At 33.5% G+C, this 19,492-nt stretch overlaps 1 protein-coding gene across 1 annotated transcript; it reads left to right on the forward strand.

Moving 5' to 3' along the window:
• The first annotated feature begins 616 nt into the window (after window positions 1–616).
• Window positions 617–2,492, forward strand: LOC112010731 (protein FAR1-RELATED SEQUENCE 9-like). The gene is made up of 5 exons (XM_024043085.1): window positions 617–834; window positions 948–1,461; window positions 1,839–1,919; window positions 2,216–2,282; window positions 2,371–2,492. Exons 1-5 carry the CDS (start codon window positions 617–619, stop codon window positions 2,490–2,492), a joined length of 1,002 nt encoding a protein of 333 aa, XP_023898853.1.
• Window positions 2,493–19,492: the final 17,000 nt, after the last annotated feature.

The following is a 19,492-nucleotide window of genomic DNA, read 5'->3' on the forward strand; positions in this document are numbered from 1 at the left end:
ACATGATGCCATCCCAACAAAAGGTCTCAAAAGCACAAGCAATGGAAATTGATTTGGCTTATGATAGTGGTATAAAATTGAAGGATTCATATGAGTTCATGGCCAGGCAAGTTGGTGGTAGAGATGCTCTTGGTTACACCAAGCAAGATCAAAAGAATTACAATTATAGTAAACGGAAAAAAAAAGAATAGAAATGTGGTGAGGCAGGGAGTTTATTTAAATACTTTCAGTAACAAAGGAAAGAGAATCCTTCCTTTTACCATGTAGTACAGTTAGATGCTTCAAAACTAATAACAAATATTTTTTGGGCAGATGCGCAAATGATTGTTGATTATAAGTTATTTGGTGATGTGGTTTCTTTTGATACAACGTACAAAACTAATAAGGAGTATTGACCCCTTGCAATGTTTGTCGGGTTTAATCATCATAGAGAGTCTACGATATTTGGGGCTGCCCTTTTATATGATGAGACTATTGATACATTTCAGTGGTTGTTTGAAGCATTTTTTGAAGCAATGTCTGGGAAGAAACCAAATACAATTTTTACCGATCAAGATCCGGCTATGGCAAAAGCCATCTCATTGGTGATGCCAAATACTTATCATCAATTATGTAAATGGCATTTAATGCAAAATGCTCGGGTGTCAACCATTTATTACGAGGTGAGAATGAATTTAGAAGTGATCTCGATGCATGTTTTAAAATTTGGGGAGAGGAGGAAGAGTTTCTTAGTGCTTGGGATGCTATACTTCATAAGTACAACGCTTTTGATAATTCTTGGCTTCAAAGTGCATTTGAAGTGAAAGAGAAATGGGCTAAAGCATATGTGAAGATGTCATTTTTTGCAGGAATGACTACAACTCAATTGACTGAGAGTATAAACTCTGATTTGAATGATTATTTATAGTTAGACTATGATATTGTAAAATCTTCATACATTTTGAGAGACTACTTGATGCTAAACGTTACAAGGAGTTGAAGGGTGAGTACAATTTAAGGCAAAAGTTGCCAAAAGTTAAGATTGCATCTCCTATGCTGATTCAAGCAGCACATATTTATACACCTAAATTATTTTTGAAGTTTCAAGAGCAATATGAAGAGTTCCAAGGAGCTTTTGTGAAGGAGCGTGTTGAAAGAAATGCAACTCATGAGTATATAGTTTCAATATATGGTAAGCCAAAAGATTGTCAAGTAATTTGGAATCCTTTTGAAAAGATTGTTTCATGTAGTTGTAGAAAGTTTGAAAGAGGTGGAATTTTGTGTAGTCATGCATTAAAAATTCTTGATGTTATGGATATTAAGGTTCTTCTAGAGAAATACATCCTTAAGAGATGGACAAAAGATGCAAAAAATGAGATTGTGCAAGACTTTAATAGACATGATATCAAAGCTGACACCAAGTTGGAAGTTACAACTCAATCTAAGTTTTTGGGTCCAATGTATGTCAAGCTTATTGCTCAAGCAAGTGAATGTGAGGAAGCATACGAGCTAGCATTGGGAAGCTATAATGAGTTGAGCAAAAAAATTGATGATATCCTTAGAAAAAAAATCTAATCCCTGTCATATTAACCAAGAAAATTCATTAGACAAGATGATAACCATTTCTGCTAAGGGTCTCAAGAAGAAGCAAGGCTGTAAAGGAAGATGCCGGATTAAAAGTTGTCTTGAAAAGCCCAAAAAGAAGAAAAAATGAAGCATCCATCAATCCATACGAACAAATCAATGTTTACAGGTACTAGTCTCACCATTATAATTTTTAACATTAATACTGCTTCACAAATATTCTAGGTTCTTTATCTAATGACATAATAATTTACTAAACATTACACATTATGTAGGATAAGCATTTAACTTCATCTATGCAAGTTAATGGGGTCATTAGTTATAATAATATGCCATACATAGATCATTCAGTTCAGGTAACTTCATCCATGTTGTTTAATTCTTTTTTTTTTTTTTCCCCTTCATTTTAGGTGATTTTGATTTCATAAATTTTACACTATTATTGATCACTAATAAATATAGGATTTGTACATTCCTCATTTTTCAAGTGTTGGTGAACCTTGTAATCCTTCGTCATTATCTTAGGTACCATTGTATTAGAGTTTACATTGAGTGCATAAATAAGAATTATTTGAATTTTATTTGATAACAACTAGTTTTATACTATAAGATTAATCATCATTTTTAACTACTATGTTTCTACTATATGTAGGGAAAGAGTATTAGAAATCAAGAACAAAGTTCATTTGGAACTTTTGAGAATTCAGTAAATTTTTATGGTAAGAAAAGAAATTAAGAATTTTCAAGAGACTTATGTGGATTTTCTAATAGTTAATATTTGGCTAATAGTTGTAATGTGTCAAGCAGGAATGACAAATTCTCATGTTCCTCTTCCATGTTCTAAGAATCTTAGTGATCCTGAAGGGGATGATATCAGTTCATTGCTTACAAAGTTTACAACTGGTAAAATTGAAGCTTTTTCGACCTGATCTTTGAATGGATGCAGCGAATTCTTAGTTTTGAATGATTGTAAATAACCATTATTTTTAATTGTTGGAGCTAACAATTTATACTACTTTTTGGAGCTCAGAGTTTGTAATCATTAGAGCTTGTGATTTATGTTTTTTTTTTTTTTTTTTGGAGCTTGAAGATTGTAATTGTAGAACTCACAGTTTATGCTATTTTGTTGGAGCTCAAAGTTTGTAATGGTCAAAGTTCTTTTTATCTTTAATGCTACTTTGTACTTTTTTAGCAAACAATTTATGCAAATTAGAAGAATAGTATCTTTTTTGATGGAAGAATAGTATGTTGTTGTGCTATTGGCTTGTAGGAAGAATATATATATATATATATATATTAATCATGTTGTTGTGGTTATAAAATCTCTAATAGGTGCTGAAAGTTCAAAAAGGGTATGAAATACCTTTGAACGTTTGGACCCCTAATTACAAAATTACCAATTCAAGCTTTATATCAAACAATTAATGTGTGGAACATGATAACAAGCTTATAACAGAATTGATAAACAATCTAAGTCAAATATAAACACATCCACAGTAGTAAATATAAAGCAAAGATAAAGAGAAGGAAGATGCAAACACGTGGACAACACACGATGTGTTATCGAAGAGGAAACCAAAGTCCTAAGAGTGAAACCTCTCCGCCGCCCTCCAAGCGGTAAATAATCCATTAAATAATATAGTTGGGATACATAAACTGCAGAAGACCCTCCAAGCCTAATCTACCCAAGTACCTAAGCCCTCCAAGATTCTTGCTTTAACGAGATTACGCCGAACCTATTTCTTCTTTAGCTTCCTAGATTCCGCTACTATACCATAGCATCAACCAATATATATTAGTTCCTTCCAAACTGCTTCCCTTAGCACCAAATGAACCTTCTCACAGACGTGGGTGTGGTGAGATAAAAATTTGGCAAAAAACCTCTCAAGGGTATGACAGTGGAGAGGAAGAGAGTAGAAGAATTTGTAGAGACTCTAAGTTAAAGATTGTGGATGAATCAATCCTGTTTTTCTCTAGAGTTTCTCTCAAAAATTCTCTCTGGAAGCTCTCCCAATTTAGTGGGTATAAGGGTCTATATATAGTGGTGTATGTTTGGAATACGAAGAGTCAGTTTTTGCCAAGCAGGGCTGATTGGCGGCTTGGCCTCGCGACTGATTTTAGTCGCGAGTTCAAGCCGCGAGATAATGGCCTGGCCAGCCTGGGACTTTTGTCCTGTAATGCGACAGCTGGCGCGACCGTTCAACTCCTCATGTGTGCATTTCACGTGCCTGCAGTTGGCGGCTTGCCAGTCGCGAGTCAGCCGCGAATCTCTGCCTTCTTGCACATACTTGAGTTTTTCTTCACATCTTCTCGCACACTATCCTTACAATAATCCTACCTAAATACAAGGTTACTAAGTGCTTGAATTACAAGCAAATTGGCACGGAATAAAGCCAACAAGATGGTTGATAAATTTCAACCTTACAGGTGCCTAGTGCAGTGTTGTGGCTACTGCATAATTGATGCAGTGCTATACGCTGCTGCATAACTGGCGCAGTGCTGTGACTGCTTCAATTTGCTAGTTGGCCTTAGCATGATTCCTTCAAATACAATGCTTCCTTCACAGTATATGCTAGTTGGCCCTGGCCCTATTTGAAATTTTCTGGGAACTTTTCTCAAGCACTTGGCATGCATTTTTTTAAACCCAAAATAAAAACTATCCATTCAAAGAGCATGCCTCCTTATTACAAACAATTAAGGTAGTAATCATGAAAAACTACAAAATTACAAGACTGTCCATTCGAAATTACTGTAAATAATCCTTTTTATTTTAATAGGTGAAAAGTTCAAAAATTTATGTAAATAATCCTTCAAATCAAAGTTTCTACTCTCACTCAATTGAGTTATAGTCATTCTTGCAGAAAATGACATCTTCACATATGTTGTAGCCCAGTTCTAAAATTTGATTTAGCAGGCTAGAAAAAAGAAAAAAAAAATTTAAAAAAAAAAAAAAAAAGAGGGAGAACTTGGGCAGGCACTGTTAACGTGAAAAGGAAAAAAAAAAAAAAAAAAAAAAAAAAAAAAAAAAAAAAAAAAAAACGTTAGTGAAAACGTTAACGTTGTTAACGTGAGAAGAAGCAACAATGCTAGTCTTGGGTGGGCTTTGTTAGTTTTTGTTTAAAATTTAATGAGGTGGCATTGAGTTTTTAATCTCCACCATTGGTTTATTAGTGAGTGACATGCAGTTTCTTTTAAAATAGAAGGAGATATCCAGTTAAATTTTCATCAGGTAAGCCAGACCCCTAAACTATTTATAAGAGGATTTCTCTCTTTGGACTAGACTTTATTTTATGTGTTCAAAAATACCCATAAACCTTACTTTAGCAAGAAAAATTTGAGGATAACCCAATAAAAGTATATCTCACTCCACTTAAAATGCTTACAAAATAAGATATTCTCTTACTAATCCATATTTTTAAAACAAACTTATCCAAATTTTTTTAAAAGGAAAATTATGACAGTTGACCCAAAAAAAAAAAAAAACCTCATCGACGCGCAAAGCGGTGGGATGAGGCTAGTTTAAATATATAAAAAGAAAAATGTATATACAACATTTTTACAACAAATTCTAAGTGGCAAGTTGTTACTATTGTTATTATTGAGGCAAAAAAGTAATCTTAGTGTTAGATTCGAATTTGAACCAATAACAACTAACCACCTATGATTTGTTGTAAAAATATTGTAAATGTAGCATCTCTCAAAAAGTGATATATTTTCAACATTTTCACTACACTTTCATAACAAATCATAAATCAATAGTAAATTATTATTGATTCTAATTTGAAACTACCATTAGCTTAAAACTCACATGCTGATTATTCATTTAGCCATATATATTTCGCATGGTGGTAAGAGAAGGAGAGGGGGGCTAGAACTAATACATTGGTGTGGTCATTATATATCTAGATGAATATCGTGCAGCACAAGTGGTTCCCACGGAGCCATCTCAGCTCAGAAGGTTGAAGTCAAATGGTCACCTCCTTCAGCTCCTAGCTTTCTATAAAATTAATATGGATGGCGATGGGGCTGCTTTTTTGAACCATAAGGAAGCTGGGGTAGGTGTTATTATCCGAGATGAGGAAGGAAGAGTATTAGCTGCTCTTAGCAAAAAAATTAAGGCTCCCATTACAACAAACTTGAGCTTTTTTCTTAACATATTTTTATCTACTATCACTAAAAAATATTAATAAAACTCTTAAATTTTTACAGTTGTACTCAACTGCTAATCAAAATAAGGACATTGACATACTTTTTTTTTTTTTTTTATACGAGGACATTGACATACTTATTTCTTACGATTGACACAACCGTTAAAAAAAGTGTTAATGTTGAAAATGTTGAAGATAAATTACATCTTTTATCAACGGTTGTAAATGTTGAAAATCAAGAACGTGAAACTTATATAGAGCTACAGTACAAATCAAGGTTCTATAGAACCAATAGTTAGTCTCACAGGTTCTCTCTCTGGTAGCTCAATTCTCTCTCACAAAAAACCTAGAAATTTCAAACCCTATTTCATAGCTCTCAATCATGGAAATTTCAAAGCTTTGGCAATCACTATTCGCATCTCAAAATTTATCTTCCAGTTTCCATCACTAAACTTTTCAAACTTTTTTTTTTGTCACTTTCTCAAGAAAAAATAATCTCTCCATGGGACGAAGTTAGTCTTCGCCTGAAACAAACGAGAGTGGTGGAGGCGGAGAAGGTGGTGACACTTTCCACTCGATCCGCAATCGTTTCCCTCTGAAGCAGAGCCGAGTCAAGTCCGACTTGAATCGTCCAATTCTTCTTCGCAATCAATCTCATCAACTCGATTCAACCGCAAAGAGTCTACCATGGCTAAAGGAGAAGCTGGCATTCTACTTCTTGGTGCGGCTTGCTGTGTTCCTTTACACAATGTTGTCGATTGTATTGCAAAGCTTGATCCTAAAAAGCACGGATACTTCATTTCAGGCCGGCAACAAAATATTTTGTGACCTAAGGCGACAGTGTTCAATAATTTTCATTTTTAGTAAAAAAAATTTAAAACTTGTTTTATCAAAAAATATAAACCATTTATTAGAGTATCCGAATATTATATATATATATATATATATATGTGAGAGAGAGAGAGAGAGAGAAAATTTGTATTTTTAACCATAGTTTTAAAAATCGAATTGGACCAGTCGGTTCGATTTAGAACCGAACAGTAATTCGGTCCGGTTATGCTTCAAAACTAAAAATATAAGAAAAATCGGATTTAACCGGTGACCGTTGGTTCAACTGAAAAAACCGAAAACTGAAATAGTTGAACCGATTTTGCAAAATTGATGAAAGAGATCTGAAACGGGGACGAAATGGGTAATTACCCATAATTAGCCAACTATTTAGTTAGTTGGCCCGGTTTGCAAACAATATACATTACTAACACCTCGAGTCTTAGAAACTCGAATTTTGCGCTCAGACCTCGACTTTTTGAGGGTCGATTTTTATGGTTTGACGTGGCCTGATACCACGTGGCATCCACATAAAACTCGAGTTTCTAAAACTCGAGTTCCACGTAGACGCCATCTGGCGTTGACGTGGCGCCACCTGGACCTCGACTCTCTGAAAGTCGAGTTTTAATAGGATATTTTCAAATTAAACCCAAGTCCCACAGTCACTCTCCACTCTCCACTCTCACTGANGAGACACGCACTTATGAAAATGGACGAACATCTCCATTTCAACAAAGCTATCTCAAAATCATGTATAGAACTATAAGTAATTACACTTTAAGTTGATCCCTTAAGCAACTTTCAAACTAGCACACAACTAGCTAATTTTGACCCCCCCCCCCAAAAAAAATTCCATTGCACGTAAAATAGACGATCACACGAACATGTTTGTCCCTCCAAAACAACAAACTATAATCGATTGTGTCTCCGAACATATCAAATGTGCTACTCATGAATACTAATTACTCGAACACCATGATAAAAGTACACTACAACTGCATATAAAATAGAGAATAAGAAGATAGTAACATAACGCAAGCAACTTAAATGCGAAACCATTCATTTCTACATCAGTAATCGATAGAATTCGAGCCCGTTGGGCCGAAACCTTCTTCAATCTTCAACGACAAGTCAGCCTTCTTGTCCTGTAAAAGGAAAAACCCAATCAATTCCAAAAGTTCTATCAATTACACCACGCATCACACAATTTATAATTCAAAACAAACACACATGTATATGCAGAAATGAAGATAACAATTTAAATCCCACTTTAAGACATGACTAAAAGGTCAATTCAAACACACATGCAACACCAACAGCTGACAAGAAACCTCTATAAGATTATCACACGTAAAAACTCATAAGCTTGTCCTATCAAAACAATGAGACCCTTTTGGGGCCTTTCTGTTTGTTTTGTTTGTTAATTTTAATTAATTATTGGTAAAACCTCTTTGGGCCTTAACACACCAAATACTTTTCCAAGGAAAAGAATTAGTAGTGGCACCTTGGATAGCCTCATATTAATAGCCTCATATTAATAGTAGATACAATGAAACCATATAGGAAAAACAGTGAACAGAGTATGACCCATATAGGCAACTTTTAAGAATGAGAAAAAAAAAAAAAAAAAACGAACCAGCGCTGCATGAAGCAGGAGGGTCTTTCTGGAGGTCCTTCAATTCCTTGTTGATCCTTTTCGAAGCCATCACAAAATTCCCTTGTGTCTCACCATCTTCACCTAAACTAAAACCAAATTCAATATATATATTGATTATAAAAACCCCAAAAAAAAAAAAAAACCCAAAATCACAGCCCACAAAAAATCATTGAGATCCAGACAGTGATAACAAATCCTCACAGCTAAATGATATAAATATATATAAATAACGAAATTGGTTTTTAATTATTGTTGTTGTTGTCAAAATTACGAACAAACAAACAGGGTCTGAATAAATAAATATAAAATAAAAAACAAATATGAAATCTCATGATGATTGATGAGGATCTATTCAGACAACAAACGTAAACAATATTATTATAATTATAATAATAAAATAAATTAATTAGATATTTAATCTAAAACACGCAACAATCTTCTTCGTTCTTGAAAGATTTTTTTTTTAAAAAAAAAACCCTAAAGTTTTGAGGGAAAAAAGAATCGGAAACCCTAAAATTTTTGGGGAAAGAAAACATTGACATAAAAGAAAGGAAATACATGGAGAATCGGCGATCGAAACCAAGAAAAATCGAGAGAGAGAGACACAAACAAACCTGTGGCTGTGCGAGTTTTAGGGTCTGCAAAGCTAGAGAGAGAGAGAGTCGAGAAGAAATAGAGAGAGAGACGCTGAGGTGAGCGACTGAGAGAGAGAGAGTCGAGAAGAAATAGAGAGAGAGACGCTGAGGTGAGCGACTGAGAGAGAGTGAGTGAGATAAGATGAGAGAGGGTCAAATAAATATATAAAATCTTAATGGTAGGTTATTCTTTTTTTTTCAATAATTACATACTAGAAAAAAAAGGTAGCATGCAAAAAAAGAAGAAAAAAATTCTATATTTTATATTTTCTTAAAATAAGTTATTAAAATTCAAAAATCATATAAAAATTATATAAATATTTGAATTATATTAATTATGACATCATTGGTTCAACCATCAGTCCGATCTCGATCGGATTATAAAACCGGTAATCAATTTCTTTTTTGGTTCTTTGTCCGTTCCGGTTTTTAAAACCATGATTTTAACGACTATCAACAACAAAAATAGGGGAGCAATGGGAGGAAATCATCTTATCAGTCATTTCAGGAAGCTGTGAAGGAGGCTATTTTCAAGTCCAAGTAGCTAGGATTCTTGAAAATGCTAAAAGGCTTGTGCAGATTTGCAAATAGAGGAGGAACCCAAGTTGGCTTGAGTAGACCTTCATCTCAGAGTTGGACCATCTTTAGTAGCAAGGCCTAGTCATTACTCTTCTCTTTGCCCCTAAGGAAGTTATTACAGATATTTTGTACTTGGCCCATATCACTACTTGCTTCCCAGTGTAGGCTAAGAAATTTAGCTCTCTCTAACCTCTATTGTTCACATCACCCTAAAATTGTAGCAACATTCAACTAGCTAATGTGATGTAATAAAAGAGAAAAAGTAAAAAAAAAAATAAATAAAGCATTTGTTTCTGTACATCGTGTGGGTCATAGTGGCTGTGTGATAAGTTTAGAAAGAGAAATATTAAAAATACTAAAATACTTGACTGAATAATGGCTAGAAATAAAATGGTGAGGGGGTGACACCCTGACAATAAGTGAAACTACTTTTTCAATATGTGACTTCTCTTTTGTCTTCTACCACTGCCACGAGAAAACATAATTTTAGGAGAAAAAAGAAATAAAGTGAGAGCTTAACACAAATCTGAAAGCTTTTTTAGAGCCAAACCTAAAGGGAGAAAGATCAGAGCCACAACAAATTTCAAGCTGCTACAGAGAATTTAAATGGAGAGAATGGAAAAGTTTCTAGCAATGAGTATAAAAGTCTAAGGTTTAAGATTGATTTTTTGGGTCTTTTGTTTTTATTTTTTCTTTGTTGAGTTGCTGAGAGAGAAAGAAAGATTTTTCTATTTGTATTTTTGAGAGAGGGGGTGTTTGGTATATGTGTTTGAAAACATGTGTAGAAATACGTGTGGGTGAAAAAGTATATGGAAATATGTGTAATATTATTTAAAAACTAAAAACATTTGTTGGAGTTTATCTACCAAACAGCCCCTCAATTGTACACTCTAATTAAAACTCCCACACAGAGATCGAACCGTCAAGAGCCATCTCACGAAAAGATTTTTTTTCTCTATTTTTTCTTTGATATAGATGAAGATAATCAGTTCTCTTGCATAGCTCACAATATTTTTTTAATGTTTTTTTCTTTGATTTTTTTTTTTTTTTGAAAGAGTTTCAACCTATGACATCCGCTCTTGATGATAGCTCTTTATCATCAGACCAAGACACCAATCAGTTTTTTGTATAGGCGAGGATTGAACCCCAGATCTCTTATATAACCATCAGAGACTTTACCAGTTGAGCTGACTAGAACCCACTCTTTGATAAAAAAAAAAAAAAAAAAAACTATTTCTATGCATTAATTAATATTTGGAGCTTAATTAATACTTTTACGCATTAAGAGATAGCAAGTGGTGGCAATGTGACATGGAAATAAAATCCACGTGGAACTCGAGTTTTTTAAGACTCTAGTTCCCCTTTCTCCACAATCCACATACGTTTGTTCCTCTTCTTCTTCTTCTTCCTCAGTTCTTTTCTTCTTCCTTTCAAATTTGGTTCTTCTTCTTCTTCTTCCTTCCTAATTTGGTCCTTTGTTCTTCTTCCTCTCCTCTTTTTCTTTTTCTTCTTCCTTTCAGATCTGGTGCTCTGTTCCTCTATTCTTCTTCTTCTGTCTTCTAGATCTACATCGAGTTCCACATGGATAAACTGTTCCACCTTAATGCTAGAACTCGAGTCTTGGAGGCTCAAGTTTGTCAAAGAACTCGAGTCTTGAAAACTTGAGATGTTAGTTTCCTATATAGTTTCAAAACCATGCTTACTAACGAGATAGTTGATAAAAATAATGCTAGTTGGAAAATTTCCTCCCAATATGGGATCGATTTGCGGTGCTCTTCACAGTTGCAATTGCATGGTTCTATCAACTTCTTACCTCAAGTGGTGTGTATAACAACAGACTTGCAAAAACTCCCTATAGATCCTGCTAGTGAGATTTTTCAAACAAGCTCATATGTGTATTTAGTAGTTGTTTTCTTCCCTCCTCTTGAAAACACAGAAATCTCCCCTCTTACACATATCTAAAGATTGACATTTGAGTATCACAATTAAAAATGTAAAGTTACCTTAATGCAGCTAAAAGCAAAGTTTGACCGCCCCTTTTTACCAAACTCAAGAGCTAGACATCATCATTATGTTCAATCTAAATCCATAATGGCCTCTTTGTTATGTAGATTTTTATCTTCCCTTTTGACACTCCATGAATATTTTTCATAAAGCCACAAGAGATTCTACATTGATACTTTTAACATATATGGTCCATTTGAATATAGCTGAAAACTGAAAACACTGTACCAAAATAATTTTTAAATATGTGAATAGTATCATAGGACTCATTTTTAATTTTTCTTTTTTTGAATAAAGTGGATGTGGGTCCCGTGAACAATATTGCTACAGTGCCTTGTCTGTAAAAGTTGAATCACGTGCGACCAAAAAAAAAGAAAAAAAAAGAGAAAACACAAACTTATAAACGCAGACACCCAATCCAAACCCCACCATAAAAATAATGAGGAAGAGGTTTTATTTTGATTTTATAATTTTAATTCCCTGTGTTTTATAACCACTTTAATAGCATCTAGAGTAGGATGGCCTGAATACATCCTTTTTACCACTGTACCACATCATGGTGATCCTCTGTATCATGGCGGGTGTTATTTCTGTTCTTTGTAAATCACTGCCGCATTTGTTACTTAAATAAGACAGAACATAAAAATGGTGTTATATTCTTTCATTTTGATAGAACATTGTCCTTTCCTGGCTTTACTATTTCTAGGTTTGAATGTACCCAGTTAAATGGGAAGGCCAGAGACAACTTAGCCTATGTGCCTAGGCAAAATAGGCAATTTAGGCCTGACCGAAGACCCCCATTTTTTAATGATCTCACCCCCCTTATAAAAAGACCCAAATCTTGTTATATAAATAAATTAATTAATTAAATTAAATTAAATTGTAAAGTACTGTTAGGGATATTACAATTTTTTGTGTTATTAATCATAAAAAAAAAAAATACAAACACTCATTTATTAGGTAATTGACACCTGCTAATTACATTCATTAACCATTATCACATTAATTTGTATGGTTTTGTAGGGGCCTTCTCACGTTAATGAGCCAAAGCTCATCTATTACACTAAGGCCTGTGAGTTAGTGGGTAAGGGAGTTAGGACTGGCCTCATGGGATTATACTACAGGCCAGCTTGTGCATAAGCCAGGCATACCCAATACTTAGATGACACAGGCACGGTACGGCAAGTTGGATGCAGTAGATTTAGTTACAACAAAATAACTGTTACAGCAAGAACAAAAAAAGGGACTACCACAACGCGACTTTTATAATAAAGTATGACAAAAGAAACTACAGCAAGACAACTAATATCGCAAATAAAATGAAAGATAATACAACAGAACAACTAATACAGCAAATAGAGCAAGGTATGTCACAGCAAAATAATTAATAATGTGAAACATTGTAGCAGAATGAATAACAATGGGAATATCAAATAATCTAAAATATGCCATAATGGGGGAATAACTACGATTTTAAGCAAGTGCAATAGCGTTAGCTTGCTTTCCCAATCCTGGGCCGAGTCATTTAGTAGGAACGGGTCCAAGAAGGGAACCAGACGCCAACACGTGTAACCTCATTACAGGTTTCTGCCATTGAAGTTACTCGTGCTGGAGAATGGCCTAAATGGTTTTGGGTTCAGATTTACAAAGTTTCAGGGGATGGGAATGTCAAGAGGAAGAGAAAAGATGGTCTATCGATGCAAGCGTCTATTTCCATTATGTTTTCTCTCTTCCTTTTTTATCACTTTGTTTTCTTTTCCTTTCTTCTCTGATTCTTACCTTTTTTTTCTTCTTACTCTCCTCTTCGTTGGGTTTTTTATTCATGGCTACCTCCCTTCCTTTTATATTGCTTGATTCCATGGGATTTCTCCATTTTGTCCTTAAGGTTTCACCAACCGTTTTTTGTTTCTTGTGGGCATCTCTCCAAGATTACCCACTAACCCGTTAGTTGCCCGGCCACTACCTCTGCTCAAAGTGTGCTTGCTGCACCACTCTTCATTCCTAGAAAAAACTGTTTGTTCTATTCCTCCCCCTTTCCCCTTTCTACCTTAACCTGAATGGATAAGGATTGGAGGCTCTCTCTCTACTTACCCCTATGGCATGCATCTAGTGGCCTCAGCTCTTTGCTTGCCTCTTTTGGGTAAATTGTCATCCAAGCAAGGCATTTTTCCCTAAAAGGAGTCTTAGCAGGAACCCCAAAATAGACCCATTTTCTCCACACCACCAAACCACACCCTCTGAATTCCTTGATCGAGGGCCCATCTCTCCTATATTGGCTGGGTACAAGTAGGTGGTACTCTGGCCCTTGTGTGAGTTCCACTATCCTCTGTGTTTGTCTTCTTTTACTCCTATGCCATTTCTGGTGTTCTTGCCTTGTCTCATTCTGCTGCATGTCCTAGGTTCATGCTAATCCCCCACGGCGTGAAAAGAGTGGGCTCTTGGTACTGCCTCCTTTTATCCCTTCCTAGACATTGTCTTGGCAGAAGCTCCCGCCCTCCAGCCTATTGGGCTTCTATTTCTGTTTCTCCTTTTCTTGCCATGCTTATGGGCTTGCCATGTTGACCCATTGGATTTGTTGCCTCTTCCCTTGGACTCTTACGACCCATTTACTTTACTTTTACCTCTTATTGTGTCCATGGACCTGCTGGTTGTCATTCCTGTCATGTTGGCTCATTAGGTTTATTACCTCTTTTCTTGGGCTTCCATGGCTTATTTACTTTCCTTTTATCTCTTATTGTGCTCATGGGCCTACTGGCTAACATTCCTGCCATATTGGCCCATAGAGTTTATTAACTTTTTTCTTGGGTTTCCATGACCCATTTACTTTACTTTTATCTCTTATTGTGCCCATGGACATGCTATTTGTCATTTATGCCATGTTGGCCCATCAGGTTTATTACCTCTTTGTTTGGGCTTTTATGACTTATTTACTTTACTTTTAGTTCTTCCAATTCCATTTTTCTCTCACCTTCCTTTATTGTTGGGTTTTTCGTCAAAATTGGGCATCAACAACTTTATATAGTAAAATTTGCAGTACTTTTACCAATTTTCGAGATTGTATGATGATAAATGGTTTAAAAAAAGGGGGGTTTTGTACTAAATCTTTTTCACTCACTAATTTGGAGTGGCTTGGACCTATGAAAAGGTAATGGTTACTCACAAATATATTGTTCATTCTTACATGCATTAAGAGAGAGGAGAGTTTACAAAATAATTTACCAAATCTAAAGTTGAATTTTGCTCTTGGATTCTGGGTGTAAATCAATGCCCTTTGCTTAGCTCTTCATAGTTCGTAACACTATCTGAAACAAGCTTCCAAGTGAAAAAGGTTTGTAAAACGCTTCCTCGTGTAGGATTTTAGGCAATCTTCAGCAAGTTGATCAATTGAATGGTCTGAAGATAATCCGTTTTTCTCAGTACAATGTTCAGAATTTCAGAAAGCATATTTAATATATTGCTCTCTTCTTTTCTTTTTTCTTTTTTCCCATTCCTTTAAAACAATTGTTACATTTCTCAAATTGTTGCACAAGGCAATTGATAAATGTCACTTGAACAACTATCAAGTTTAAAGGGATATATGGTAAGGGGTAGTGGCAAGGTTAATAGCTTTCACTTCAAAATAAATAAGGATAATTAACTCCATCATCACTTCTATAAGTTTTTCCTAGCCATCAATTTTCTCCCACTTTTAAAGTTTCTTATTTTGAAGTTGTGATTAGAATACCAATTAAGGTTTGTACCCTTGTGCCTTACATAAAATTGAATGATTAGACACCTTTGAAATAAATATAGATTATTTCCTCAAAAAAAAAAAATATATAGATTAATTTATCATGATAAAATTGTTATTTAAATAAATGTTTAAGAATTGATACTTTTGGAAGTATGAGTATTTTTAAGATAAGTGATTCTAATATAGGTTATGTATAGGGTCAAGAGGTTTCGATATAAATTTTATGTAAACATGTGGACCATGTGGTTAATGGTTATCACAATCATCAATTGTATTCATGCGATGGCATTTAGTTTTTATTTATTATGGTTTAAAAACCGTGTAAGTCATTTGGGAATACATTGAGTTCTTATTATTTAAAGGAAATTACACTTTATCATCTTAAATTATACCATTAATTACACTTTGCGCTATAAACTTTTCAAATGTATGTTTTGCACCCTAAATTATGACCTTTATTACACTTTACACCTCAACGTTAAGTTTTCTATTAACTTGGATAGAAAAATATGGTACCACATGAAAAAATCTAATTGCCCATTTTCTCAATACTTTAAAAACAAAAGATAAATTACACTTTATTAACCTAAATTATACCCATGATTACACTTTACACCCAGATTTTTGAATTTCCATCCAAGTTAATAGAAAACTTAATGTCGGGGTGCAAAATGTAACAAAGGTTATAGTTTTGCACCTTAAATTATGAACCTTGTTACACTTTACACCCCGACATTAAGTTTTCTGTTAACTTGGATAGAAAAATACAGCACCATGTGAGAATACATAATTGCCTCTCTTTCAATGCTTTTAAAACAAAAGCTAAATTACACTACCAAGCTAAATTATACTTATGATTACACTTGCGCCCATTATTTTGAATTTCCACCTAAGTTAACAGAAAACTTAACGTTAGAGTGCAAAGTGTAACAAGAGTCATTATTTAAGGTGTAAAGTGTAATATTAGGTATAGTTTACGGTGATAAAGTGTAATTTTTCATATTATTTATATATGAAACCATAACATATATGACCATAATTAAATGGGGAAGTTATTGCTCAAAATCGTGTCTACAGAGAAGAAAAGTTATATAAAAGAAGGGTAAATTATATTTTTTGTCCCGCAAATATGGGTCTATTCAATTTAGGTCTTTCAATTTTTTTTTTTTTTTTTTGAATGTTACAATTTAGTCCCTAAAATTTTGTATAGGTGAGTAATGAATTGTTGAGCTACTGCATAATTAAGAGACCAAAATCAAAATAACCTCAAGTTTAAGAGACCAAAAATCGAACTGACACATATTTTAAATAAATAAAAAAATATATTGAACATGGAGACACCCTATTTTGTAGCAATTAGTATACAGTCCCCAATCTCAATGAGGAAGGACGACAGAGCACAAGCTAGATGCTAGGCTAGGCTTAGATTCCTCTCCCATTAGAAACCTTGCCTGGTGTGGCGCATAATACCTCCCCCAGGTAAGTGCATATATTATATGCAACATGACTCACAAGTCACAACAAAAACTTCTGTCCCATTCTATTTCCTTGAATGATTGATTATGACCAAACTAGTTATAGCTAGAATTGTCCCACCAACAGAAACTTCTCTCCCATTCCACCGCCTTAATTAGAAATCATCTTGAAAGATATCTAATAAAGGCTTTTGTTACCGAGAATTGTTTTATATTCCGTGTTTAACAAGGTGTTGCTAATCATCTTTATTCTGAGTATTGTCTTGCCTAATTCGAAGTTCGAACCCATTATCATTTGAGGGGTTGGTCAATTGTAACGCTTCAAGTGCTTAGACAAGAGGTATTGATTCTCTCCCCGTGCTTGGTCTTTGTCCTATTGCCAAATGTTCCATTTTTAACCTCTCCTTTTTTTCTTTTCTTTTTTTGGTGTTGGGCATGAAGATTGAAGAATGCATAATTGCATTTTAGTTTCTTGTGTTGTCGCTTTCATTCTAATTTCCGTGTATTTAAAGTACACACAAGCGCATAATGTAGGATAAAACTAAGCTGGAGTTGAGAAATTTGATTTCAGTCAACCTTTTCGGAAGAGGCGTACACCTTCTTTCGTGTGAAGTACGCGTCGATTAAAGTGTCATACTTCGGCTATATTCAAAGGCCCGAATCTAGATTTCTTTTTCTTTTACAATCTCTAATTGTGCTGTCTTTTGGGATTTTCTCAAATGAGTGTGGCCTACGCTAATTTAGGTAGAAAGTCGCTCTCTTAATAGATATATATTTTTTAAATTTTTGCTGTTTCTTTTTTACTTTCTATATTCATATTAGCCTTATCACATGTACGTGTAAGGATTTTTTTTTTTTTTTTGGGGCACTCACACATTGCACTCCTCACACGCACAAACCCGGGCAGATTGGGCAGAGGAATTACGGCAATACCATTGCCGTAATTCAAGTTTTTCTCTCTCCTCGTATTTTCTCATTCTCTCTCCTCCTTTTTCTTGAATTTCGGCAACGCTGTTGTCGAAATTCAACCTCTCTCCTCATTTTGCCAAAAAACTTCAAACAGTACCTATAATGCAAAAATGTTTTAATTTTGGCAATATTTAGCTAAAAGAGTCATATTCATATTAACCTTATCACATGTACGTGTAAGGATTTTTTTTTTTTTTTTTCATCTAGTGTCATAATTTTCCTCTCTTTTTTTAATTTGGATAAGTTTGTTTTGAAGACATGGATTAGTAGGAGAGTGCCTTATTTTGTAGGCATTTTAAATAGAGTTTGAGATATATTTTTACCAGGTTGTCCTCAGTGGCAGCTCTAAAAATTTGTCTGAGGGTAGTCATTAAGAAACTTAAATTATACAAAATCCAATAAAAAGAGAACTTATTACATTGACTAAAAAAACAAAAAACGCAAATACACACGCAAATACGTAAAATCTTACAATTTCCTTCTACAATATTTTTTTTTTTCATTTTGAAATCAGTATATAATAGTCTCATTATCAATGTTGCAAACTACATCTCTTTAAAAGTTTAGTTAAATAAGATTTTTCTTGGACTTTTTCTTTTTATTTGTAAGGACCTAATATATTGTTAAAGGAACCAAAGTTTAAAAACAAAATTTGGCTACAAACTTTGTTGTAGTCACTCTTACTAAATAAATTAATATTTGTCGATGAATTGCATGTTCTCTATATTCTTAAAACACGTCAAAATTTCATGCCAATCGGATATTATTTACTATTCGATTCATAAAATTATTTTTTATATATAATTTTAGACTACAAAAACTCAAAATTTAAATATTTGATTCACGACATAACTATTGATCTTTTTTTCTTCTTGAAATTTTGCAAGTATGGATGATTTAAGAAGAAAATGTAATTAAATGATGGATTTGTTAAAATTCACATTCAATAAAAAAAAATTTTGGATAGAGTTGTAGTCTTAGTTTACAACCAAGCTTGTTACCAAATTTTGTCCAAAAATTTATTATATTGGGTCTAAAAAAATTTTAGGGTGATCACAAAGTTTTTTAAGGATAAAAAAAAATCATAGATTTTTAAAATTTATACATAATGATTTTTTTTTTTTTTTTTTTAAGTCAAGGTAGTCCTGTGACCACCCTATTTTTTTTTTTTTTTTTTTTTTTTCCATTTAGTGTCATAATTTTCCTCTCTTTTTAAAATTTGGATAAGTTTGTTTTGAAAACATAGATTAGTAGGAGAGTACCTTATTTTGTAGGCATTTTAAATAGAGTTTGAGATATATTTTTACCAGGTTGTCCTAAGTGGCAGCTCTAAAAATTTGTCTGAGAGTAGTCATTAAGAAACTTAAATTATACAAAATCCAATAAAAAGAGAACTTATTACATTGACTAAAAAAAACAAAAAACACAAATACACACGCAAATACGTAAAATCTTACAATTTCCTTCTACAATATTTTTTTTTTCATTTTGAAATCAGTATATAATAGTCTCATTATCAATGTTGCAAACTACATCTCTTTAAAAGTTTAGTTAAATAAGATTTTTCTTGGACTTTTTCTTTTTATTTGTAAGGACCTAATATATTGTTAAAGGAACCAAAGTTTAAGAACAAAATTTGGCTACAAACTTTTTTGTAGTCACTCTTACTAAATAAATTAATAATTGTCGATGAATTGCATGTTCTCTATATTCTTAAAACACATCAAAATTTCATGCCAATCGGATATTATTTACCATTCGATCCATAAAATTATTTTTTATATATAATTTTAGACTACAAAAACTCAAAATTTAAATATTTGATTCACGACATAACTATTGATCTTTTTTTCTTCTTGAAATTTTGCAAGTATGGATGATTTAAGAAGAAAATGTAATTA

The sequence above is a fragment of the Quercus suber genome, unplaced genomic scaffold, assembly GCF_002906115.3.
Source record: "Quercus suber isolate HL8 unplaced genomic scaffold, Cork oak 2.0 scaffold_415, whole genome shotgun sequence".
NCBI classification, from domain to species: Eukaryota; Viridiplantae; Streptophyta; class Magnoliopsida; order Fagales; family Fagaceae; genus Quercus; species Quercus suber.

Excerpts from the sequence above, each read along its gene's own strand:
- LOC112010731 (XM_024043085.1), top strand. The coding sequence starts at position 617 with ATGGCATTTAATGCAAAATGCTCGGGTGTCAACCATTTATTACGAGGT. Across the intron at positions 1,920-2,215 it reads ACATAGATCATTCAGTTCAG|GGAAAGAGTATTAGAAATCA; the intron begins GTAACTTCATCC and ends TACTATATGTAG. Across the intron at positions 2,283-2,370 it reads GAATTCAGTAAATTTTTATG|GAATGACAAATTCTCATGTT; the intron begins GTAAGAAAAGAA and ends TGTGTCAAGCAG.